The sequence below is a fragment of the Zalophus californianus genome, chromosome 7 (genome assembly GCF_009762305.2).
Source record: "Zalophus californianus isolate mZalCal1 chromosome 7, mZalCal1.pri.v2, whole genome shotgun sequence".
Lineage (NCBI taxonomy): Eukaryota > Metazoa > Chordata > Mammalia > Carnivora > Otariidae > Zalophus > Zalophus californianus.
In genome coordinates, this window is record NC_045601.1 from 107,252,347 (window position 1) to 107,277,398 (window position 25,052).

At 55.4% G+C, this 25,052-nt stretch overlaps 1 protein-coding gene across 15 annotated transcripts; it reads right to left on the reverse strand.

Annotated features, from left to right (window-relative positions):
• Nucleotides 1–160: 160 nt before the first annotated feature.
• On the reverse strand, nucleotides 161–24,961 carry TJAP1 (tight junction associated protein 1). Of its 15 annotated transcripts, XM_027601009.2 has the most exons (14): nucleotides 24,900–24,921; nucleotides 23,612–23,739; nucleotides 15,978–16,072; nucleotides 15,205–15,315; nucleotides 14,984–15,112; nucleotides 7,917–8,013; nucleotides 7,062–7,187; nucleotides 5,209–5,237; nucleotides 4,291–4,452; nucleotides 3,981–4,047; nucleotides 3,687–3,716; nucleotides 2,826–2,933; nucleotides 2,639–2,722; nucleotides 161–1,899 (listed from the first exon to the last, which is right to left on the reverse strand). In XM_027601009.2, the coding sequence occupies exons 7-14, from the start codon at nucleotides 7,158–7,160 to the stop codon at nucleotides 805–807; spliced, it is 1,674 nt and encodes a 557-aa protein (XP_027456810.1). In that variant the 5' UTR covers nucleotides 7,161–7,187; nucleotides 7,917–8,013; nucleotides 14,984–15,112; nucleotides 15,205–15,315; nucleotides 15,978–16,072; nucleotides 23,612–23,739; nucleotides 24,900–24,921; the 3' UTR covers nucleotides 161–804. The 15 variants fall into 15 exon arrangements, with proteins under 15 accessions (XP_027456810.1, XP_027456808.1, XP_027456817.1 ...); XM_027601007.2 differs by lacking the exon at nucleotides 23,612–23,739 and having other exon boundaries at nucleotides 24,900–24,928; XM_027601016.2 differs by lacking the exons at nucleotides 15,205–15,315; nucleotides 23,612–23,739 and having other exon boundaries at nucleotides 7,062–7,184; nucleotides 24,900–24,944.
• Nucleotides 24,962–25,052: the final 91 nt, after the last annotated feature.

Here is a 25,052-nt window from a genome sequence, read left to right on the forward strand (position 1 = left end):
GGTTACTTGAGGTACACCTTCTCCCACTACGGCCACATACACCCCAGGCAGAGCGTGGCAGGGAGGACTCATCAGGGAAGAGCAGAACTTGGCTAGGACTGGGAATGCTCAAGAATGGGGAGGAGAATGGCACAAGGAAAATCAGTAACAAATGAGGCCGTATCAGTAAAATAATTTTAATTTTAAAATAGTCATCGATGTGAAAACTTCCCAAAGCTGGGAGTAACAGTCTAGAGCCAAGGTTGGGAGGGGGCCAGGCCTCACCTAGAGCCCAGCTTGAGGCCCCTGAATCCCTCCCTCTCCTCCCTTCCAGAGGGAGGATGGACACAGCGGAGGCGAGCCCTGAGTGAGTCCCCTCTCTCATCCCCCAAGGGCCCCTTGAAGGCAACAGCTCGTGCAGAGGACTTGAGAGGAGGAAAGCAGGCAGAAAACAGAAATTAGAGGTTAATAATCCCAAAGACACCGCCCTCCCACCCCCAGAAAACAAACAAGAAAACAATTTGTGGGTATGAAAGGGAGATGGAGGATGAACACCTGATGTAACAGACCCCTCAGTGCCCGGAAGAAGGGTCTTGAGCCCCAGCTGCATGTTACCTTTGGGGAGCACATATTCCAAGAAAAAAAGGGAAAAGCTACGAGGCAAGCTGGTGCCAGTCATAGTCAACGCAGCTACAAGGCCCGGTGTGGCCGGCCCTGCCCCCGCCCCCCGCCCCGCACAAGGAGCAGAGCCGAGCTGGCCTGAGAGAGGAGGGCTCCAGGGGGGCCGGTCCCAGCGCAGCGGTGGCAGGAAGGCAGGCGGAGGCCCTAGTTGAGCAGGTTGCCCTGCTCCTGGGCCTGGGTCAGGCTATCCTTGCGGTGCAGGTGGTGTACCCCCATCCTCTTGGGGCTGCGCTGGGGGCGGCTGGAGCTGGGGAGGGCCCAGGCCCTGCCCTCAGTGTGGGAAGTGACAGGCCCCTCCTCTGTGCCACTATCACTGGGCAGCAGACTCTGGCGTTCTTCCTCAGGGCTGACGGGCAGGTTCAGCTCTTCCTCCTCCTCCCTGGGAGGGCCAGAGTCAGCTTCCGTGGGCAGCAAGAGCCCACTCTCACCAGGTGGGGAAGAAGGCGCCAGAACCTCATCTCTGTCAGTGGGGCTCAGAGCAAAATGGCGCTGCAGGTCCGGGAGTGCATCGCGTCCAAAGGCTGTGCGCTGGGTCACAGCGGCTGGGGCCGGGGTGCGGTCCACAAATGCCCGCTGCCAGCTGGCGAGCAGGTCCTCCTCCGAGCTGGCAGAGCTGGCTGGGGCGCTGCGTGCTGGGGGGAGGGGGCTGGGCTCGTGGTGGGGCGAGGCCTGGGCCGAGGCGGGGCTGCTGGGCACTGGGCTGGGGCGGGCCCGCTCCCCGCCCTCCTCCACCAGGCTCAAGGAAATGGCCTGGCGGGTAGCGTAAGTGCAGTTGGGCAGAGGGCTGTTGCGGGGGATTCGCACCTTATCCTCAGAGAACTCTATTACCTTGCGGCCAGGATACAGCGGGTATGGTGGAGATGGGGTGGGGTAGGGGCTCAGCTTCTCGAAGGCTGGCAGGGGCACCTCCTCCTCTGGGGAGGCCCCAGCAGTGCCCAGAGAGCGGCATTCTCCATTGGGTTGCGGGGGGGGGCTGCCAGGGGCCGGGGGACTGGCTGGGTCACCTGGGCCACCCCCACTCATGTCCACGTGCACAAAGACATCCTCAGCCAAGGGGCGCCCGGCACTGCCCGACTGCGCCGAATTGAGCAGCAGAGACTCTGGCTTCTCTAACACTCGGGCAATGACCGACGTGGGTACCACAGCCCCCGGGGCCAGGCTAGGGGCGGGGCCCGGGCCAGCAGCTTCTTGACCACTGTGCAGGTGTTTCCGGACCATGTCCTGTAGCTCACAGGGCAGCTGGGGCAAAAGAGCGGGAGAAGGGAAGAGAGACATGAAGGCTCCCGGCCTCAGAGCAGAAACGACCCCCACGCCCGCCCGAGCAGCACCGCGCAGGCCTCACACCAGGCCGGGGGGGGGGGGGAGGGGGGATGGCCTCATTTCACAGACCCTCTGATGCTCAGCAGGGGCCAAACGACTTGAAGAGTCTGAGGAACGCACCCAGCATCTGATCCCAGAGCGCCAAGGCCCATGCGCTCTCAAACGCCCCCTCCCTCCATCTCAGCTGTGGATTCTGCCCAAACCAGACAGAAGTCTGAGGACCCATATTGGCCAGCGGCCTCGGGAGAGCCTCTGCTCCTTCTACAGACCCCATCAGCCTCGGGCCGAGGCTCTGGACTCTATATGTAGAGTTCGCCTCCTGGGGGAAGGCGGTCAGTTGGGCCTAATCCCCTCTCAATATGCTTACAGCTGATGGCCACCCCCACCTGCCGGCACGGGATCCCGAAATGGGGCGCCTCTCTCCCTGCCTCTGTTCCAGAAATACCAGCCGGGCCAGCCCCCACCCTAGCGATGGTCCCGACGGCACACGAACACTGACCAGTGGCAGAGCTGACTGACTTGAGAGGAGACATGCAGGCGAGGGAAAGGCAAAGCAGAAAGGGGGAGTCGAGGCAGGACAGAGTGAGGTATCAAACCCCGAGCAAGAGAAGTCCTAAGGGGGCAGGGCTTGCGTCGGCGGGGAGGGTGTTCCGCTCACATCGGCGAACTTGTGGTTGCGGAAGTGGGACTTGTTGCACTTGAGGAGCTGCACAGCCAGGTTGCAGTCCAGCCGGTACCGCTCCTGCAGATACAGGAGGGCGTCACTGGCCAGCCGCGCTCCAGACAGCGGGGCTGCGCCAGGGCCAAGGCAGCCGCAGGCGGGAGGGCCCCCGTGGAGCACGTACGTTGAGTTCCTCCAGCTTGTTGATGGTGTTCTTGGCGTCCAGCAGCTTATTGGTCAGCTCCACGATCTCCCAGTCCAGCGTCTTCCTATCCATCTCAGCTTTCTTGATCTGAGGCACAAAACTCATGTGAACCTCGCCCCCACCCCAGCCGGCCTTCCTCCCCTTCGCCTCCTCCCAGCCCAGAGACACAGGAAGCCACAGGTGCTGGGGCAGCCAAGGCAGACGGAATAGACAGACAATGGACAGACAGAAGGAGACCAGCCACCTCTCCTGTTCTCCGGGCTGGCTCGGGGTGGGGGCTTTCTGAACAAGACCTGCTGCCACCGGGGCCCAGGACAGAGGCCGTACGAGAGCTGTCCATCAAGGGGCTCTACACGGCAGGTCAGGCAGCCGGACCTGAGAAGGAGTAAGTGTGCAAACCCAGGGGCCAAAGCCTACGTGTGGAGCGCTTTCCAGGCTCAGGCTAGGAAGAGGGAGGAAGGGTGGGGCTGGGTGGCAGCTGGGGGCGCCTGTGAGATTATCTAGTTGAGCCAGGAGGGAGCAGCAGGCCTCTGATCTTCAGTTCAGGGACTGGCGCCCCTTCCCCGCGCCCCCACCCCCCCCAGCCAAATGGCTTGGGCTTGTTGCCACCACAGCCGAGAAGCCGTGAGCGTTCAGTGGTGACATCAACCAGTACCTCTGCCTGAGCCAAGAGCCAGCTCCGCAGCTGTCCCCCAGGAGGGAGGCACTGTACCGAGCGGGCCTCACGTAAGGAGGAGGAAAGCAGGGGGCAGAGGCAAAGGGCCGGGGCCCCAGCAACCCCAGATCTCAGCTGAGGGGGAGGCCAGGGCAAGGAAGAAAACACACAAACTCAGACGCAACTGCAAAGATCCAGCTGTGGCTAAGAGAGGCCTGACAGGAGAGGGCAGCGGCGGCAGCAGCGGCGTGAGGGGAAGACGGGAGAGAAGAGAAACAGTGTGAGCACTGAGACAGTCCCGCCTCGCACAGCACACACTGCGGTCCCCTGCCTGCCACTGTCCCGCCCCCTCCCCAAGCCCCAGGGCACAGTGGCACTCCCCGGGCAAGTCCCAGCCCCCTGCTATGCTGTGGGCACAGTGCCAGCCAAAGTGCCCCCATGCGCCCCCCAACTCCCCCACCCCGGCCCGGGCAGGTTACCAGCGTGTGCAGCTTGTCCTCCAGCTCCTGGTTGGTCCTCTGAGAGGCTGTGTAGCTGTTCTGAAGCCTGTGGAGGAACACAAGGCCGACCCCTGGGTCAAGATCTGCTCTTCAGGCCCTCCTCAGCCCCTCCCTGATATGGGATGTGGGGCAGGTCATTCTCCTCCCAGAGCTTCGGTTTCCCCATCAGAATCAGAAATGATCTCTGAGCCTTCGTCCCGCTAACCTCCTATGAACAGGGCAGGCAGGGGGGGCGGGGGGGGAGAGGAGGTATATGCGTGCACGGACGCCTGGCCCCTCGTTTTCACACCTGCGGAACTTGTCCTTAAACTTGTCCAGCTCCTCGCGGCTCTGGCCCAGCTCCAGCTCCAAGCAGTCCTGCCCGATCTCCAGCTCACGCTCCAGGGCCTCGGTGCGCCTGGTGGCTGATGCCAGGCGCCGACGGAGCTCCTCATTCTCCTGCTGCAAGAGCCTGGTGGGGTGAGGGGTCAAGGGCAGAGGGGCATCCGCGTTAAGATGGGCCAGCCCTGGAGCCCCAGGCTGGGCTCAAGAAGCTTGAAGGAGTAGGTGTGACATGAGCACAGGCAATGGGGGGCAGGGCAAGGGACTCCCTGAGAAGGAGTCCGAGTCTGGGGCAGCATATTCCATACGCCTGCTGGGCCTGAGAACACAGTCTGGCTGTGGGGGGGGGGGGGGGGCGGGGAGCGTAGAATCCACCCCCACCCACGAAGAAGAATGAGAAGACAGAACTGGTGTGGGGGGTAAGACTCCCCAGTCTGTCTCTGGTTACAGCCTAAGCCAGCCGGCCACCACGCCCTCCAGCTCCAGTTTCCCCACTGCACAATCAGGCTGCTCCACGGTTAGTCTCTTAGAAACCCAGCCCAGCACTGACCTCCTTTCCAAAGGCCTGACAGGGCTGACTGAAAGGGCTGCAGGGAGGCAGCTGGTACAGGAGGACCAGGAGCTGGGGAAGGGCTCCTTGGTAAGAGCAGGCCCCTCCGAGCACCTACCTCCTCGGTCCCAGGTTCTCTTGGAGCCCATGGAACAAAAACTCTTTCCAGAAGGAATATCCACATCAAGCCTCCTCCCAGAGTCCCTAAATACCCCACCCAACCTTTACTTCTGCCTAATCCAATGAAAAGCCCCGGAGGTACCAACAGCCTTGCCTGGAGCTAAGAGGGAAGTGCTGAGGCAAGGCAGGGCAGGCTCTCGGGCAGCAGATACTCACTTCATCCTCTCCGCATCAGTCAGGGGTTCCTGGGCACAAAAGAATGGAAGCTTGAGGCTCAGCCCTAGACCACTGGCCCACGCTGCTTGCCCACCCTCCAAAGAGCCCTGGAAAGGGCCATTTCTGAAGCCCAAACAATCTCACAGAAGTGGGCCCTGTTAGATGGAGGCAATCCAGTAACGCCTGGACAAGCCTAGATCACTCTTTCCCATGCCAACCAGAAGGTTTATGAACCCCTTCCAACATTCACCCTTACCCACACCACTTCTAACCCCTCTCGTAATTCCAGAGCAAGTTGCAAATGAGTCCTCGTACGCATGCTACATTTCCCAGGGATAAAGGGAGCCTCCCAGCTGTTCCCTGGGCTCCTAGTGAGCCCTGCAGGCATGGCAGAGATCTTCCAGAGAGGTGAAGAAGCCAAGCGAGCTACAGTAGGGTTCTGAGCTCTCACAAAGCCCCCCTGGCCCCTGGAGGAAGATGGAGCAGTATCAGGCCCTTCCAGGGGCTCAGAAGGAAAAGAGCCTCTGGGGGCGCCTGGGTGGCTCAGTTGGTTAGGCGAATGCCTTCGGCTCAGGTCATGATCCTGGAGTCCCGGGATCGAGTCCCACATCGGGCTCCCTGCTCGGCGGGGAGTCTGCTTCTCCCTCTGACCCTCCCCCGTCTCATGTGCTCTCTCCCTCTCTCTCATTCTCTCTCTCTCAAATGAATAAATAAAATCTTTAAAAAAAAAAAAAGAAAGAAAGAAAGAAAGAGCCTCTGGGCTAGTCCTGACTGAGAGGAGTGACATGTCTTATCCTTGTGCTGCTTGGAGCCTCCTGCCCCATCCTCCCCAAGCCCCCACGCTGGTCACAGCCCAAGAGCCAGAGCTCAGCCAGCCACAGAGCAGGGAAACATCAAGAGGCCCACTCCAAATGGAGCCGACTGCTTCAGAATGCCAATCACAGGCCGGAAAATGAGGTGGGTGGCCCGGACCATGGGCTTTAGAGCCAGTGACACCTGGATTTGATCCCATTCTACCACACTCTGCTTGTACTAACCTTGCTCAGCCTTAGTGTCCTCATCTACAAAACCAAGGGAATGCCCACAGGATGGCACCTAGCACAATACCTGGCCTTCTTATTGAATGTTCCCTGAACTGAAAACGGGCAAGTCCCAGCATCCCTGCCCTGACCTGGACCAGAGCAGACCATGGTATGCCTGATGCTCAGCGGGTACGGAGGCTCTCTCGAGTTCTGTAAACGTGCTCTATGTGCGGCAACAGGGTGGGGAGAAGCAGCCAGGTGAATTGACTGCAACACTCATGTCCTCCTGAGAGGAAACTGAATGAGGAAGGACAGCCGGTTTGGAGACTGTTTCACGGTGGTCCAAAGAAGGCCTCCTAAGAACCTAACACAGCTCCTGGCAGGGAGTGTGTCCTTCACAAATGTTAGCCAGACCAGGCAAAGCTGGAGAAAGGGCCGGACTTCCGGGGACAGCAAAGAACAGCTGGTCTGGTGGGAAGAAGCCGGAGCACCACCTCCTCCACACAGTCCCAGCCTCCCGCGCATGAGGACCCCTCAGTCTGGTAGGCTGCCTCTTGCAGGAAGAACAATACCGCCTGGGAGCACTTCCGTTGAGCCATAAAGACTCTGGGGTTCCATGACGTGGGGACATGTGCTCACAGCCGTCCTATAAGCCTGCATTGCCCCCACCAGCAGGGCTGCCGCTAGGAGCCCCCAAGCGTAAATCAGCAATGCCATACTCACACCCCCACTCAGGGGCCCAGAAGTCCCCTCAGGTGGGAGATGTCAGTCAGACACCCAGCCTCAGGGGCGTGCGTCTGCCAGCCAGGGTAGGAGTATGAGTCTTCTGACCTCCTGCTCCAGCCGGGATCCTGGAACCTCCAGCCGCAACTCCCGGTGCTCAGGTGGTGCCTTACGGTACGGTTTCCTAGCAGGCGCTGCACTGGTCATTCTGAGAGGGGAGGGCTCCTCAACCTGCTGTGGGGAAGCCAGGGAGGAGGCGGCTCAGAGATGTGGGCGAGAGGCCTGTGGACTGAGGGAAAAAGGCCAGTAAAAGGGACATAGGTAGGAGCCACCGGGCACGCAGACAGGCCTGGGCCATTGCTGGGGTCATGAGAAACCTGGACTCTGGTGTATCGGTGCCCATGGGTCAGGGGAGTGCTGAAGGGGACAAGGGCCCAATGCGACCAGATGGGTGGGAAAGGCAGGGCCCACAGCTTGGGCACCAGGAAAAGTGGGCTATAGCCTAGGAGGGGGACAAGGTATCTAAGAGCGGCCCACTGCTCACCTCTGTGGGCTTACAAAAGTGCCTCAGAGGGAAAAACTGTTCCCGCTCCATCGGTTTCCTTAACTCTACACTGGGGATGAGGAGAGCACCAATTTCATAGACCTGTTGTGAAGATTACATAAGCCACTAACTACAGTCACCTGGCACTTACGAGACGTTCCATACGTGTGGGCTCAGAAAAACCCCAGAAAGCAAAAAAACAAATAAGCCCCCAGTAACCAGAAATTAAGGGTTTGAAGATGCTCCCCCAACCCAGGCCCCTCGGGTCCTCCCAGCTTGAGAGTCCTAGAGGCCAAGCCTCTCTGGCCTCCACCACTCTCTCTTCACCAGCCCCCACCACGAGGGGCCACCTGCCTGCCCCCTGGCCCACCAGCCTCTCCGGAAGGGGGCCGAGGGGTGCAGGCCCCCCAGGGACATACCGTCTAGTGACTGTCGGCAGCTCTGTTCCGCTGTCCCACAGTTAGCCCTCGGCTCTCCGCATCCTGCGGCCCCTCCACTTCCTCTAGCCAACAGCTCCTGAAACCGGAGAAGGGAAGAAAGTGGAAACCAGGTGTCAGCCGCGGGTCTGTCAGGGCCCTCAGCCGGCCTACCCAGTCCAGGACTGGGAAGCCCCCCAGGGAGAACCAGGCAGAAAAGCCATGGCCCAGGGAATCTGGGGAAAGCAGCGGACGCAGGAGAGGACCAGAAGCACGGGGCTCCTTTCTCCACGAAAGCGGTGGTCACAGGCCCAGACGACACACAGGCATGTCTCGTATGTGCTCATGGCCTCAGCTTACCACATGCCTGATCTGGGATAGGTCTGGACCTCCTGTCCCTATCCTACCCCACACCTGTCCTGTTCACCTCCCAGGCCTCGCAGAGTCTGGAAACTAAGAGATCTGCGGAACACGGCTTGCGGAAGAGAACACCAGGAAAAAGCCTAGTAGAGACTGAGAAGCTGCTGGCAAAAGTTCCTAGCAATGTTTCCAGGAGTCCAAAGACAACTTCCATGTATAACGGTTTTAAACAGACTTTGCAACGAAGAAGGGTAGGCCCAGGAGAGAAAAATCTGAAAAAGCAGCAGTTAGAGCAATGACTGAGCAATCTCAGCGAGGGTGATTTTGGGGTCCCCCATCTCCCTCACCTGCCCCTTCCCAGATCCCTGGCCACGTGTGAAGGGCTATCACAACGGAGGGGAGAGCTAGTGGCAGCTAGTGGGGAGAGGCCAAGGATGCTGCTGAACACCCTGCCACACACAGGACAGCGCCCCACGATGAAGAATTATCAGCACACAATGTTGACAGCACCCGGGCTGAGAAACTCCGGTGCAGAAGGCCCGAGCCTGGGGAGCTGAGACACTGGGCTCCAGGCTATGCTGCTTCTGACACACCGTGTGGCCCCGGCTCAGTCCCTCATTGGTCCCTCTTCCACACAGAGGGGGCCAGACTGAGTGACCTGTGAGGCCCCCGCTTGGGTTCTGGGCGGGCCGGGCTCTGCCCCTCCTGTAATGAGCCGGGCCGCAGCACGGGGGCAGTAACCACCACAGGGACCTGTGGAGGCAGTAACCTTAGGCGGCTTCGGGCATAAGCAATCTTCCCGCCGCTATCCTCCTAAACAGAGCTGGGGGCCGAGGGAAGCCTTGCGGGCTAAAGCATGTGTCCCTGCTGTCGGGACATGCCCTGGCCACAACTCCTGTCACATTCCAACAGAGCCTGGGGCAGGAAGAACGGTGAGGGGGTAGGGAGGGCGGGCAAGCAGGAGTGGCCTCCCTCCTCCGTCTGGGCAGCCTGGCCTCTGGTTGGGGTTCTGGGGGGAGCTGGGGCACGGCAGCAGGCACGAGCCGCCAACCTCCACCCCTCTGATGGTGAGGCGGACATGTCCCCACAGGGCACAAGCAGCGTGCTGTGCCGAGCTGACTCCTTGCACAGGAATCCGGGCGAGCCCAAAAGGACAGCACATTCCTGGGGGGTGGGGGAGCAAACAAGTCACCCCCGCAGGTTCCCCGGGGCTACCCCTCCTGTGGGCCGCAGGGCGTGAGCTCCTATGGCCTAGGGGAGAGGCCCAGAAAGTTCCAAGCCAGCCTGCATAGCTGGGTGCTGATAGTCAGAGGATGTTAAGTGCGGGATACATGAGTTAGAAAAGGGGACAGCCAGAGACGCGGAGTAAGAGATACAGGAAGCCAAGAACTTCTGCAAAATCCGGGGGTGGGGGCGGGGGGGCTCCAGAGTTGGGCCTGCTCCCTTCCCCATCTGCACCCCCATCAGCTGCGTAGTCCCCTTCTCCCGGCAGGCCATGCTTCGGACCCCCTCGATTCTCAGCCTCTTTTCCTCAGCCCTATTCTTGCTAATACCCACTCTGGCCTCCAGCTACCAGGACACTTGAATGGATGGCAGGCGGGCATGCAGGGAGCACACAGACACGCTCAGGTACCTGGGGATCCTCCCTGAAGGAGAGGGGCCTTCACTCCATGCCCCACAGCCCTAGCTCTACTTGTCACAGATCCTGCCTCACCTTGATGTCAAGTCTCTACTCCCTAGCCTCACACCACATACTCCCAGGGCTTTCCTGGCCAGATAACCTGGCTTGCTGAGGGACGGTGTGGAAGTGGCTAGCAGGGAGATGGGGGAGTACTGAAAACACGACGCTCTGGGATGAATGGTGCCAGCAATGGCAGGCAGTTATCTAGCGTGGCCAGAGCCTACTCTTTCCATACTCATCAGAGCCACAAGAAAGGAGCCACTCCCAACCAAGGAAGCAGAAGGCAAGGCCCACTAAGGAGACAGTCTGCAAAAGAGCCTGCAGTGTCACCAGCACAAGCCCAGGAGGGAGAGTCTGTCTCACTCTCACTCCCTGCCCCACGTCCATAAATACCAGTACATGTTGGGGCCCTAGCTCCAACTCCTGAGATGTGCTAAGTGCCCCAGATCCAGCCCACGGTGGCGGGAGGGGGGCCGAGAGCGGGGAGACAATTCCAGCACTGAACAGGAATGCGATGGGCCTGACAGGCCACTGTCCTTGACTGGAAGCACAGCAAGGCAGGACAGACCCTGGAGGGAGAGCCATGCCAGGGGCGCTGGAGAACAAAGCGAGAAGACACCAGGCCCACAGCCAGGAGAAGCTAAAAGGCGAGCTGCAAGACAGCAGAGCAGTCCCACCGGCAAGACCCAACCACGAGGTGCGGCCTCCACCGGCCACATCTCTTTCACCCAAAGATTCCCATGTTGCCCTGGAGTGGTTTCAGCCAAAGGAGGGCTCCCAAACCCCTGTCAAGAAGAAGAAGTCCCCAGGGAAAGCAGCTGGAGAACTCAGAATGGGATACAGGCCACGATAAGCAAGCAAGCGGCCTTTGAGGTCTCTTGGCCTCTGGCTGCTAAGCTGGCTCCAGAACACCTCCAAGAAAATGGTCTTTTGGAAGATCTAAAAATTGACCAAGAAGAATCCCACTCCCACTCCTCACCCCAAACTACCTGAGCTTCAAGGAACTGGGGGCAGAGGACTCGGCGTGTGGCGCTACCAGATCATGTGCTGGGTCTGCACTACGACAGCTGTGCGTGGGGAGAAAGGCTGAGGCCTAGGTGAAAACCTCTGGCTGACCCAGGTCAGCAGTGCCTGAGGGAGACACGCAGAGCAGCCTGGAGAAGGGAAAGCGAAGGGAAAGCAAAGGGAAAGGGGCTCTCCTCAAGGGCCCCCGCGCCCCGAGCCCCGCCTCCCCGTTCCTCCTCTGCATAGCATTCATTCTTCACTCACTCAAACTCCCGTTCAGAGAGCCTCCCCGGGCTCTGCTGGGGCAAAGAGGGGGGTGAGAGCTTCCTAATTGCCATGTTGCAATCTGCCAGTCAGTGCAGGCCGCCTGTTGCCGCCTGCCCTGTATTAAATACCTTCTCCCTGATTACAGCCCATGGGGCACGATTAGCTGCCTCGAGAGAACAAAGTCTACTTTCATTAGAAATGGGACTCAGCACGCACAGCAAACCTGCACTGTGAACCCCCTGAACAGCTGAGCAGAGAGTGTAGTCAGAGGCAGATATAAGGAAAGCTGTGCACCAGACGCAGTAGCCTTTAATCAAAGGACAAAAAAACTTGCCAAGCATCCCTCTTTACCCAGGAGATGGGACTCACACCTGCTCCCTTTTGTGGATAAGTGCCCGGATGTGACCCGGGGCTGCCACCACGGTCCGGGGTCACCGCTGCTAGAGATGGAGCAGGGTAAGGAGAAACCTTCAGAATTCAGATTTTCTCCAAAGCATATATCCTCACGCCCACTCTCTGCACACACCCACAGGAGGTGACAGCAAGAAGGTTCAAGCCCAAGAGCTCAGGGCGCCCTCTCCCTTCTGCTATCTTTTCTGTGGGTCTGCCCGGGACAAAGTCAAAGGTTCAGGAGAGGAGGGGAGGTCCGAGCCTCCAGCGTCGTCCCTGCGGAAGGAAACGGGAGTGAAACCAAAATGGGTGCGGCTCCGTGGCTTTTCACACTTCAGTCTGCCCCCACTGGAGGCCTCCAGCTGCCCAAGTCCTGCACTACAACCTCACTCCACCCGCCCTGGTTCCCCTGCCTTGCCCTAGGGAGCCCAGCTGCCTCCCCTGGTCACCACATCACCCACACTCTGTAAGAAATTATGGCCCCAACAGTTTATCTGGGCTCAGACCATTTCCGAACCTACTGATAACGCCTTTCTTCTCACAGCTGTCACTGATTCAAGCAAGTGAGGGACCATCAGGGAGAGGCCACACATTACCAGAAAAATCATTAAAGCTCTTCCTAATTCACCTGAAGAAAGTCAAACAAAATCACTCAATTAGCAATCACTACCGCTTTAAGAATGAGAGGAAACCGGCCCTTTTCCAGAACACTCCAGCTGTGCTTTATGCTGCCTTAATTCCCCCGTGGAACCCAGCACGACACAAATAAGTAACAAAAATAAACACAGGCCCTTCCTAAAGCCGCTCATCAATGGCTAAAACATGAATGTCTGGTCACACAGGGCCTAGTGCCTCCTCTGTGGGAATCATCCTCGGCTGTAAGCCTGGATAGAGAGCCTGAACTCCGCAGGCCTGGAGGAAGCTGAGCCTTTGGGGGCAGGGCACGCTCCTGTCATACAAGCCTGGCTGCCTCTCAAGGCTCTGAAATTCAGGGTCTGCATCCAACTGAGACCCAAGAAACACGAACCATCACCCTGCAAGGGCCAGCCCTGTAGCCAGGCAACCCAGCAGAGGCTCTGGAGATTGCCTGCAAGGAGGGCCCCCCCCCCCAACCACCATTAATACAGCCCCGCTCCCCCAGCATGGCGAGCCCATCCCACCAAAGCTGGCTGGGTTCAGCCCTCCCCCACATCGCCCCCCAGGTGCCCCTCCTGCTTGCTGCCAGCCCCCGGTTTCCGGCACGCAGCTGTTCCTGAGGTACATGAGCAAAGCCTTCAGCAATCCTGGGCGCGTGGCAGGCAAGCAGCCAGCAGAGCATGGGGTGGGGCCCTGGGCAGGCTCTGCTCTGGGCCGATGACTAGGCTGGGAGATGCCAGGCTGTGCCCAGACCAGCCCTGCTGCCCCTCCAGCAGCCATGCCTGCCACCCCTCTGGGCAAGTACAACCTCACCCTCTTGGGACAAGCTGCCTGCGGCCCTGACCTGGCCCCCTGCCTACTCTAAGCGGTACCGACTGACAGGTTTTTTAAAAAGTGGGTGGGAATTATTCTGCCCCAGAGTAAGCCTGAGGACTCCAAACTAGTGCTAGGGACCTTCGAGAGCTCACCTGGCTCCCACCTGAGCAAATACCTCAAGTCTATCCAGCTGGCCTCTCACTCAAGCAAACACCTGACAGGAACAAAGGGACTGAAGACAACTATTGATGATGATCCAAGGAACCTCCCCTAAATAAAGGGAGGGACAAATGTCCCCAAGATCAACCAGCACTTGACAGTAGTCCCCATGCCATCGCCTAAGGAAAGGCAAGGTAAGGGGTGGCCCGCTGCAGGCCCCTCTTGTTTTCCAGGTCAGAGCCCAGCCACCAGGCACCCCTCCAGCTTGCTACTCCCAACTCAGGGTCCCCACACATCCAGGCAGCCCTTACACCCTCTCACATTTACACATTCCCACCCCATACGAGCAGGAAGCTCCCTGCTTCTCCCTCCTGGCCCAAGGGAAACAGCCCACCCAGAGGGCCTTCGGATCCCAAGTCCCCCTCTCCCCCCCCCCCACCAGCCTACCCAGTACTGCACTGACTCCAGAGGCTGGAGCCAGAGAAGCTAAGGAGTTACCTGTGCGGAACACCAGGGAGCCCCGAGCAATTGGCCTTCCTGCCACCCCCAGAGTCCCCTTCTCCTTTCCAACCCTGGAAGGAGAAGGGAGTCTGGCGGGAGCTTCTCTACGGCAGGCTGTTCACCAGTCTCCCAGTCTGAGGCCAAGGCCTCTCGCAGGCCCACTGTGAAGTCCAAAGCTAGGTCCCGCCTGCTCTGGCAGAGGTGCCCTTCCAGCTCTTCTTGGTTAAAGTCCACCTGAAGCTCCACACATGGAAGGCGGTGGGGGGCCAAACTCCACCCACTCCACCTACCAGAGCAACGGGTGCCACGAGCTACATCTCAAGTGAGTACCTGGTTCCGGACTCTACCTTTCAGCTTCACTCTCTGCCCAGGGAGGTTCCCACAGCCAGACCACGGTTTTCCTCAATCCCCACCACCAACCTTAAGGAAAACCTTGCAGTTGATCCTAAATGATTATCCTGGGGTGAGAATAATGGGGACACCATTCAATCTTCCCCACTTGAGAAAGGGAAGCAACTATCCAGTCAAGAAGAAAACTCCCCTCCCACTCTGGCTCCATCTGTCTCTGAGGTGTGAAACAGAGCATGGTCACTGCAAGATAGTCTCAAATTCCATAATGCTGAAAGCAGATTGAACAGAAACGCTAACCAATCGTTTTAAGGGAGAGCTAGGCAGAACGGTACTGACTGAGGGGAGCTTGGGGTCGGCAGAGGCCAGCAGCAGGCTGGCAGATGGGCAGGCGTCTGTGCATAGGAAATCCCCCTCTCTGGGCCTTAGAGAAGATACACACACACACACACACACAGAGAAGATACACACACACACACACACACACAGAGAAGATACACACACACACACACAGAAGATACACACACACACACACACAGAGAAGATACACACACACACACAGAGAAGATACACACACACACACAGAGAAGATACACACACAGAGAAGATACACAGAGTACACACACACACACACACACACACACACACACACACACACACACACACACACACACACACACACACACACACACACACACACACACACACACACACACACACACACACACACACCACAGCAAGGAGACTGGGAAGATGGAGGGACAGCCGTAAGGGCAAGAGAACAGAGGAGGCATGAGGTAAGCTAAGGGGAGGAGGCAGCCAGGCTGGCTGGGGGAGGGTTGGGGGGTGACAGAGGCACTGCTAGTGGTACCCCCAGGGCAGGTTAGCTGGCCCAGGTCAGACTCACAGGGTTAGTGTCTTCTCCCCAACCAGCCAGCTCTCCTGGTTAGCACGGTTAGCGACAGACTCATGGCAGACGCCCTCCAGGCACTCCATATAAACAGACAGCTTGGTTGAGAGCAGCCCAACTCCGGAGCTGCAAAGAGAGAGCAGAAGGAATGCCAAGCTGCAAGATGCCTGAGGGTACACACTGGGCTCTTCTGACAGGGGAAGCGCCTCCAGACTTACCACTAGACCCTCGGGGGCCTTCTCCCATCCACAGATCATGCCAGGCGGAAGGGCAGCACGCCCCCAGCCCACCAGTGAGTCCAGCTGGCTGACCCCAGGTGACAGGGCTCTCTGGTTGGTCAACACAGAGAAGAGAGCTATGGTGGAAGGGGGCACCTGCCAGAGGGCCGCTCCCCTGCCTTGCCTTCTCTCTGGACACCGCTGCCAGGCCGCACCACAGCTCCGAAGGTGGGGCTGTCAGAATAAAGCCGGCCACCGCTGCCGCTGCCACCCACCCCGGGCCTGTGCCAGCAGAGCCCACCCCGCCACCACCCACGGGCTCCGAGGCAAGGGGCCAGGAGAGGACTGGCACAGGGATCAGAGGCTGCGACAAGAAGTGCATCGAAGGCACCATACAATGGGGCAGTGTGTGACCCGGCCCAGAGCTGGGCCAGCCGCGGGAAGGGGTGGCACGCTGCCACCTTGCAGTTTCTGACAAGCCAGGAGAATGGCACTTCCCAGGGAGCTGGCCCCAGAGGAGCCCAGAGAGCAAGGATAAAGGCCGTGCTGCAGCCAGGCTCCTCGTGCACCCAGCAGCGACCATGCCACCCGCTCAGAACAAGCAGGGCCCAAAGAGGGAACAGCAGAAAACATCTCTCCCAAAGCCTCCAGAACCACCCTAGGGGAAGTGAGCCCCCGTGGCTTAGAGATCTCAAGACAAATGGAGCCACAGCGGCGGAGTCCCAGAAACCCCACAAGATGTGACCCCTGGAGTGGCAGGAGAGGACACCTACAGCAAATATAGCAGCAAGTACTGCTTGTGCTCATAGAGGAGGGCAGCATGTTGGCAAGGAAAAACCAGAAGGATTCCTCTTCTGTCTGGAAAGCCCTGTGGATGAGATGACGACTCAGGGTGGAGGGAGAAGAGCGACCACCCTGGCACCACACAGGGGCCTGGCCCATCTCCCAAGCCTAGGTTTATCATTCCCAACTGCCTACTCCCGGGGCTCCCTGTAGTACTCTGACAACAGCCCCAGAGCCCAAAAGGCCAAGGCCTGACCCCGGAGGGGGAGATAACCACCGAGAAGAGAGAACAACTCTTCCTACAGGCTCTGACCTCTTCCCTAGACTGATAAGAATTCACGGCCATTGACAGGCTCCCTTCAGAATCCTCGCCCCCAAATAAAACCGAAAAACACCAGCCAGGTCTGGTTTGCTTTCAAAACACAGAGCAGCAAGTAACCTAGGTAAAGCCAAGGTTTCAGAAACCAGGGACTGTTTGTGCGCTGAAGCAGAGGTTGAGAAATCAGGTGAGTTTACTCCCTTCCCGGCCGCAGCGCCCAGAAGCGCAGAGGGGAGAAACGCCTATGAGGTGGAAGCGGTAGTGTCCACGCCATGTTTAGAACCATCCCAGTTCCCACTCAGGGCACTCCTGCCAGACAACTTCATCGCAGCGTAAAAAACTGCCCCTCAGAGATAACCAGCAGGCCTGGTGTGGCGAGAACCTCTAGTAAAGATTCTCCGACCCTCCCAAGGACCCAGCCCCAGAGGAAGCCCCTGAGCTGGGAAGGAGGTTCCAACAGGGGCTGCTTGACCCCAGGTAAAGTGTTAGGTGAACAAAGCAAGCTGAAGAACAGCATGGACTACTACTGAGTTGTGTTTTAGTACAAGAGATACATGAGGAATGTCTAGAAGCACAAAAAAAAGGTTAGAAGGAGACAGGATAGTTCCCTGTCTCTAGGAAAGGGGCTTAGACAGGAGCAGTGGGGGAAGAAAGGGAGGGAGGTCTTTTCACTTTTTCTTTTGCATATGTTTCTATATGGCTGGTATTTTATGCAAGGACACATATTATGCTTATGACGAAAACAGCATTCCTGGACAAACAGACAAAACCCCTCCGTGTGCACTGTGCTTTACCATCCCGGAAGCGCTTCCCTGCCATTGTATGTCCTTTGATCCTGGTGGCCCAGTGAGGCCCACAGAACAGGTTGAGTTCTCCCATTCTGAAGGGACAGAGAAGACAAGTGACTTGCCCAAGACCACAGACAGAACTGGGATAGAACTCTGTTTCCAATCCCAGGGCAAAGCATGGAAAGCAGCCTCCTCTAGGGAGCCACAGGAAAGCCCTGACGATTCTGCCCTGATGTAAAGGCCCTCCAAGGCTTCTGAGACTGAAGTCCGCGCGGGGTTGCCTGGGAAGGTGCAGAGGCCTGTTCGGTACCCCAAATGATAAACCCAGCGTTCTGTGCTGCTGTTAGCTGAGTGAGGCGCAAGGCGAGGCCAGCACAGTCTAGACTGACTTCCCAGCCCCACCCTCAGGGACGTCCCCCCACAGTTCACTGGGAAAGCAGAGCTCTTCACAAATGGGGGGTCGTGTCCTTTCCGGCTCCTAAAGGTCACCTCGCAGACAGCTGGCACTTACGAGATAGTAACTAACGAGAGGTCCCACTCTCACACTCACGGCCAGTGCAGGAGACTCAGCCCCTCTGAAGCCTAAATGTACCCAGCACAACCCCGTCCTGCTGGCCTCACCCCATCTCCTCTCAAATCGGCTAAACATATGAAGCAGCTAACCAGCCCTGCCAGGACGCCATCGGCAAAGATATGCCACACTCACCATGCACTCCCACACTGAGAGGCAAGGGGTAGAGCCCAGGGAAAACTCCATCACAACACTTTCTGGTACTTGTCTCGTCCTTTTGACTCGTGTAAGCATTAACAAGGTTGTATTGGGTCCTGGCTGTGAGCAGGGAGCACACCCAGACAACGAGCAAAACGGCCAGAAAAGCAAGCAGGTTATGGGGCACTCACAGGAACTTAATGAGTAACAAAGAGGATGCCAGCAGTCAGACTTGTTGGAAGATGGTGGTTAGCAAGAAAATATACCGGTGTGTGCTTCAACCTCTGCTGCTGGCTTACGGATGTGTTCTAGAACATAAGGAGGCTAAAAAGGGAAACAGCTGAAGCCAAGCACCTGGAAGATCACTGAACCACATTAACTCAACTCTAGACAATAATTAGTACTGCTATTGCTAATACTCTCACCTTTTGTTTACGCAGGACCTTGCTTCCTAAGAGTTCAAAGCAGGTCGGACCTGCTTTCGTTTCAAGAAGGAAGGACCGGTTTGGGTCACATAGTAACCAGGATTGCTCAGCACCTACCACGGAGGGCCTCTAAGAAGCTTCCCGAGTTAAAAGATCTTGCCCCGAGTGTGGGAGAGACAGGTTAACAGCCACTTGCAAATACAGTTTGGTACATGCTTTGAGAGCCCAGAGGAGAGGCAGCTGGCTGGGGCAGGGGTTCAAGGACCAGACGAGAAGGCTGCCCTCTGAAAAACTCAAACCTATCTTCCTCATCTGGACTGTAAACTCAAACTGGAGCACACCTGGCATTATACAATTAAGAGGTCTAGACTTCTGGAGACACACTCCTCGGGTGTTTGTTGGGAACTGGTGCCCTAAGAACTACCCCCATAAACTACACTAAAAACAAAAAGACAAAGAAGGGACAGTGAACTCCCAGCTACCAGCCCTATTTCTGGGGAGCATCTGAGTTAAGTCCCGTTTTGTGACACAAGATCATCAAAACCCTAAGAAAACTAGGGCCAAGAAGTCCAGCTTCCTGAATGCCTAGATGTGTTCTATCAGCTTCACCCAACATTTTTCCAATCCATAAAACACCAGGGAACATGAATCCTCAAACACCCCATCCAGTCATCCACAGCCTGAACTACATTACAAATCTACCACTTACCTGCCCCCACCTATAGCCACCAAGGTCACCGCCAACCTCACGTAAAGGGGATCCATCAAAGGAGTCATTACAACACAAAAGATGGGGAGAAATATCAACTATTTTGCACAGGCTACTCATTGACGATGTCCCTAGTCTCAGCTTTTATACTGCTTCATTATAAAGAGACTCTTCCAATTTTACTCCCACCTCAAAAAGGCTCCTGGCTACCTGGCAGAAATCAAAAGGCTCATTCTAGCTTGAATAAACAAAGCCTTTTTCTTATTGTGTTTTCCAGAATGGCATTCATTTACTAAGCAAATATTAACTGAGTATCCTTCATGTGACAGGTGCCCTGCTACACACCATGAACTCATTATCTCTAATGCTCGATACTCCTACAAAAAAGATAATGTCACCTTCATTGTACAGGCGACAAGACCAAAAGTCCTACTAGCTAAGCAATTTGTCCAGAGTCACACAGCTGGTAAGTCGCAGAATCAAGATTTCAACCAGGTCAGCCTCGCTCCAAAATCTGACTCTATCACCCGCTCACCCCACTCCCAACTCCCCATCCGCTCCCCACCTCATCCCATGGTCAGGGAGGGTTTCTCCTCTACAGAGGGTCAGCTCAGTGAAAGAGGCCAGCAAGTAAACAGAGAAATCACCATAAAACATGGTAAATGCCAGAACTGAGGCTGCTCATTGGAAGACAATTCTCACAGCAGCTTGGAAGTCAGACTGAAATGGGGAGAGACAGCCCACCACATTTCATGTGTTCTACATGCCCCACCGCAACATAAAGTGCCTATTCAGTTCCTTGCACTATCCTAAAGGGTAGAATACAATAATGATTAAGACATGGCCCCTGTTATCTGGGCACTTACAGTCATGGGAGAGTCAGACAAGTAAACAGACAATCACAACGCAGCCTAAGTGTTAACACAGAAGCACAGAGGAAAGGCACGAAAGGAGTGGGGACCCCAAATTAAGAGACATTTAAACTGAGATCAAAGGACAAAGAGGTTGGGGGGGGCTCCTGACTGGCTCAGTCGGTAGAGCATGTGACTCTTGATCTTGGGGTTGTAGTTTGAGCCCCACACTGGGTGTAGAGACTACTTAAAAATAAAATCTTTAAAATAAATAAATAAAGGACAAAAAGGTAGGTAAGGAGTGGAGGGTGCAGCACATTCCAAACAGCAGGGCTGGCAAGTGCAAAGGCCCAGAAGCTAGAGAGAATTAGTTCACAGAGCTGCTAATCCGTGGGGCGCCTGGGTGGCTTGGTTGGTTGGGCAGCTGCCTTCGGCTCAGGTCATGATCCCGAGGTCCTGGGATCAAGCCCCACTTTGGGCTCCCTGCTCAACAGGGTAGTCTACTTCTCCCTCTCCTTCTGACCCTTCCCCCACTTGTGCTCTCTCTCTCTCTCTCTCACTCTATGTCAAATAAATAAATAAAATCTTAAAAAAAAAAAAAGAGGCTGAATCCAGGTGAGAAACGAAGGCCGGGTTTACCCAGAGGTCCCTGGCACTCAGGATATGGCGGTGAGGAAAAGGTGAAGGGATTAGATGCAAAGATTACACTTGAATAAGGGGTGTTAAGAGAAGAAATGGACTTCGTGAACAACAAAACCAGAACAGTAAAGGCAGAGAACCGGATCCAAATCTATCAGCCTCAGCCTGCAGTTCAATCATCTGCTAAAAGGAGACTTGAATCCAGAAAGTCTAAGGACTTCTACCAAAACACAAAGGTGTACTTTATGGAGATGACACGTTTCAGCATGCTGACTGCAGCACAAATCGAGATAAAGTACATTATCCGGACAACATATGGCTCCTCAGTTAATGGCGGAGGGGAACAGACACTGACAGATACTAACTTCCAAAATCTCACGTGCCACAAGTGGAAAAAGGTCATTCGAGGGCTGGCTCGGAATTTCCCAGAAAGAGCCCTAAGTACTGAGCCCCCTATTCCCCTGAAATCTGCTCAGACATCAGGCGCGTGCCTACTCTCATGGCAAGGTAGAGAGTCATTTACTAAAGAAAAAGATGGGCCCTGAGGGCATGTTAAATAGACAGGACGTGACTCAGAAGGAGGGGAAGAGTGATTCTTAAGTGCCGGGCAAAGGGAAGCCAGTCAATCAAACCATGGGCACACCTCTGCCCTGAGGCTGCATGTGGGCCTCCGGCTTGGCTAAAGAGAAAGAGACTGGCAAGCGCTGAGCCAGGACCTTCCTCGATAGACCACAGGAGCTTCCACAGGAGCGTCCACAGGAGCACATCTGTTTTCCACTTTCCCCTCAAGCTGGAGGGCCAGCGCTGCTTAAAATGCCACCTATTGTGGTTTTTTTGTGTAGTCTGCTACCTATTTTTAAAACAAAGATGAGGGGCGCCTGGGTGGCTCAGTCGTAGAACGTCTGCCTTGGGCTCCGGTCATGATCCCGGGGTCCTGGGATCAAGCCCCGCATCGGGCTCCCTGCTTGGCAGGAAGCCTGCTTCTCCCTCTCCCACTCCCCCTGCTTGTGTTCCCTCTCTCGCTGTGTCTCTCTCTGTCAAATAAATAAATAAAATCTTTAAAAAAATAAATAAATAAAACAAAGATGACATCCAGATTGTCTATGAATTTAACACTATGGCTACTTCAGCTATTCCTGTCAGTAATCAAAGTCAGAAATGAGCCTTTTATTTATGTCTACATTAATACACACACACCCCCTTAATGTATGCTAAGGGTGGCTTTTCATGTCAGTCTGCTCACCCAACCCAGGTCCAAGGTTTTCCAAAGGGCAGTCACCACGCTGAATCATGAAGAGAGAGTCCAGATTTGGCTACCAGGGCAGTGGGCTCCCTCCCACAGTCCCTGCACCAGTTTTTATATCTGAGGAGAGAGTTGTGATGAAGAGCTCAGCTCCTAAAACATTTTTTAAATAAATCAAAAAAGTTTACTACAATCTAACCATCATGACAAACAAGAGATACAAATTGCCACTAGGCATATTTAATAAAGAGTTAATTTCATACCAAATCAAAAAAAAAGGAAGCTCAATTGCTGAAGCCAGATAGTTTGGGTTCAAATCTCAGCTCTGCCCCTTACTAGCTGGGTGACCTTGAACAAATTAACCACTCTGTATCTCTATTTACTCATCTGTAAAATGGGGACAATGGAAGTATTTGCTTGTAGGGGATGAAATTGGGGCACCTGGGTGGCTCAGTCGTTAAGCGTCTGCCTTCAGCTCAGGTCATGATCCCAGGGTCCTGGGATTGAGCATCGCATCGGGCTCCCTGCTCAGCGGGAAGCCTGCTTCTCCCTCTCCCACTCCCCCTGCTTGTGTTCCCTCTCTCGCTGTGTCTCTCTCTGTCAAATAAATAAAATCTTTTAAAAAAATTTAAATTAGTTAATACATTTAAAGCACTTACAACAGTGCCAGACACAGAATGTGCTCAATAAGCACTACTATTGTTATAGCTCAACTACAAAGATAACTCTAAAACCTCACTTCAAACAGGAAATCATGAGCATTTTAACATCAGTTTAAATAGTTCAACGAAGATGTTCTCACTACATGCAAAATCTATACTATTCAAAAGCTGTGCCCTATCTCTCTAACAACAAGACAGAAGCTCAAACCAGTACAGGGCCTCCACAGACAGACACCAGGTTCAATCATGAAGAAGTTAGTGCTGAGATCTGACCAGCATAGTAACACCAAATATGTATGGAGTGTCAGTCACTGTTCTAAATACAACAATGTATTTATTTAACCCTCAAAACAACCTTATGAGATGGGTACTCTTACCATCTCCATTTGATTGATGAGAAAGCTGAGGTAAAGAGAGCTATACAATTTCTAAAGGTCACAGAGCTACAAATAGCAAAGCCAGAATTTGAACTAGGAATTCTGGCTCCAGAATCAGTGCTCTTAACCCCTATGTGTGCTCCCCACACTGCCCTTGCTGATCACAACTCTAAGGAGGCATCCACAAATTGCCCTCAGGAAGAGAAAGCTCCCAACCTTCTAGAGTCACAGCTAAATAATACCAGTTTTTCTGATACCTGAAGGTATTGAAGCTGGCCTAGTAACAGTGATTTGGGTTGGTCTGTCTATAACAAGCCTTTTGGGAGGGCGCAGTCAGGGAGCAGGAGATGGTTAGTGAGGAGTCCTAGATCAAACTAGACCTCACAATCCAATCATGGAGGAGAGACCAGTCATGAAACAAGCTTCTGTAAAAAGCCTGCCCCCAACTCTGGCTTGGGCATAACCACAGGGCATCAAAGGAAGTGAGTACCATATGCACTGCACTTTGTGGCTCCAAACCCCTTTCCTTTTCTCTAACCCCAAATCCACTATCTCTTAAGCCATGCTTAGTTTGGTTAGTGAAACTGATTTTTTTTTTTTTAATGTGGTTTGACGGGGAGAATACAAAGGAAGAAAAGAAAGCTATTAGAAAAGGTGTACCATCCTTTCCTTCCAGCACCACACTGATCCAGACTGTAAAGCAGTTCTCAAATATCAGGGATCTCAGAGACAGAGAGTGATACAATAAATATTCCCAGGGCCTTACACCAGTCAACTCGACCCCTTACCATAAACTGATCTGGGTTTCTTCTCCCTAACCTCAACCTGCTTTTCCTCCTTCACTAACCCCACCTACCCACCAAATCCACAACCCCAAAGAAACACTAATGAGCCCTTCTTACCAAAAGATAGCTCAAAAGGAGACCTGCTGCAAAAGTGAATTCAGGAGTTGGTGACAGAAGGCAAACTTTTTCTCATGATCCGCCCCCATCTGTCACCCATAAATCTCTACTTCAGGTAGGATGCCAAACTGAAGATGTGATGGGGAGACCGAAAAAGATACAGTGAGCATGTAGGAAACTGCTTGTGACAGGGATGTGTTAAAGCACTTTCAGCCTTGGGACGCCTGGGTGGCTCAGTCGGTTGAGCGGCTGCCTTCAGCTCGGGTCACGATCCCAGGGTCCTGGGATCGAGTCCCGCATCAGGCTCCCTGCTCAGCGGGAAGCCTGCTTCTCCCTCTGCCTGCCGCTCCCCCTGCTTGTGCTCTCGCTCACTCTCTCTCACCTATGCTCTCTCTCTCTCTCTCTCTCTCTAGCAAATAAATAAATAAAATCTTTAAAAAAAAAAAAAAGCACTTTCAGCCTCATCTCTAGGCCCTTGACCGTGTTTACTTGTACAGGTGACGGCACACAAGGCTCAATGCTACACCCAATTCTCAAAAATCAGTGTGCAATCTAAACAAAACACTAACTTACCACAGGCAAAGGGGAACCGCTATAGAAGAGAGCCCTTTTCAGATTAAATATTTCTCAGTATCTCTCTGAGGCCATGCATCCTGCTTGCAGGGAGCATGCCAGCCTGTCATTGGAGGCCACCTTACTCGCTCTGGGGTTGAGCTCGGGCAGGTCGCTACCTCTTTTTTACAAGCAGGTACTGTGATTTCTTCCAGTCCCTGGGGCCCCTGAGTCTTCAGCTGAAATTGGGGCAGATGCTATAGGAACCCTGGAAAGGCTGATCTAAGTCTGCAGAAGGGTCATCTGACTCTAGTTTCCTCCATACCAAACCTGCCCAGCATCCTCCAGGTCTCTCTTCCCCCCTCCCCACTATCCTCCTCCATGGGAAAGACCTCTTTCCTACCCGCCCAGTACAGTCGGGCCTCGGCCACAAGCTCCAGGCTTCTGTACTCTCGGTTTAGAAATTCCCCTCCAATCTGTGACTGCTTTTCCAGGGCCTGCAAACCTACTTGTGCTCCCCCCGCCATGGACCCCTCCCCCAGGGCCGCCGCTGGATCCTAGGCCCCCTCCCCTCCGCCCCATCTCCCTCTTTTTTTTCCCCACCTCCAACCTTCCAACATCCCATTTCTTCTTAACCCCGGAGCTAGTCCCTCCTCCGCCCCTACTCCGCGATAGTGTCCCCACGATCCCCCCCAACTCTAGCCTCCCGGCCGACTACTCCAATCCCACAACAAACTTTCTGCCGCTGCCCGCTGCCTTCACGCCGCCATCTTGCCGCGGGGCAGGCCGGGTAGTGGCCACGGCCGCGGGAATCCCCACGCACCGGGCGCCGTGCGTCATCGGGGGCGTGGCTAGGGGCGTGGTTTCGGGTTGGGGAATTAGGGCACCG

What these genes read in the sequence shown, in the direction of transcription:
- TJAP1 (XM_027601012.2), bottom strand. Translation starts at nt 7,160, where the DNA reads ATGACCAGTGCAGCGCCTGCTAGGAAACCGTACCGTAAGGCACCACCT. An exon ending in TTTAAGGACAAGTTCCGCAG is followed by an intron (nt 4,048 to 4,290) that starts GTGTGAAAACGA and finishes GTTCCTCCACAG; the next exon opens with GCTTCAGAACAGCTACACAG. An exon ending in AGGACAAGCTGCACACGCTG is followed by an intron (nt 3,717 to 3,980) that starts GTAACCTGCCCG and finishes CTCTCCTGTCAG; the next exon opens with GCCTCTCTTAGCCACAGCTG.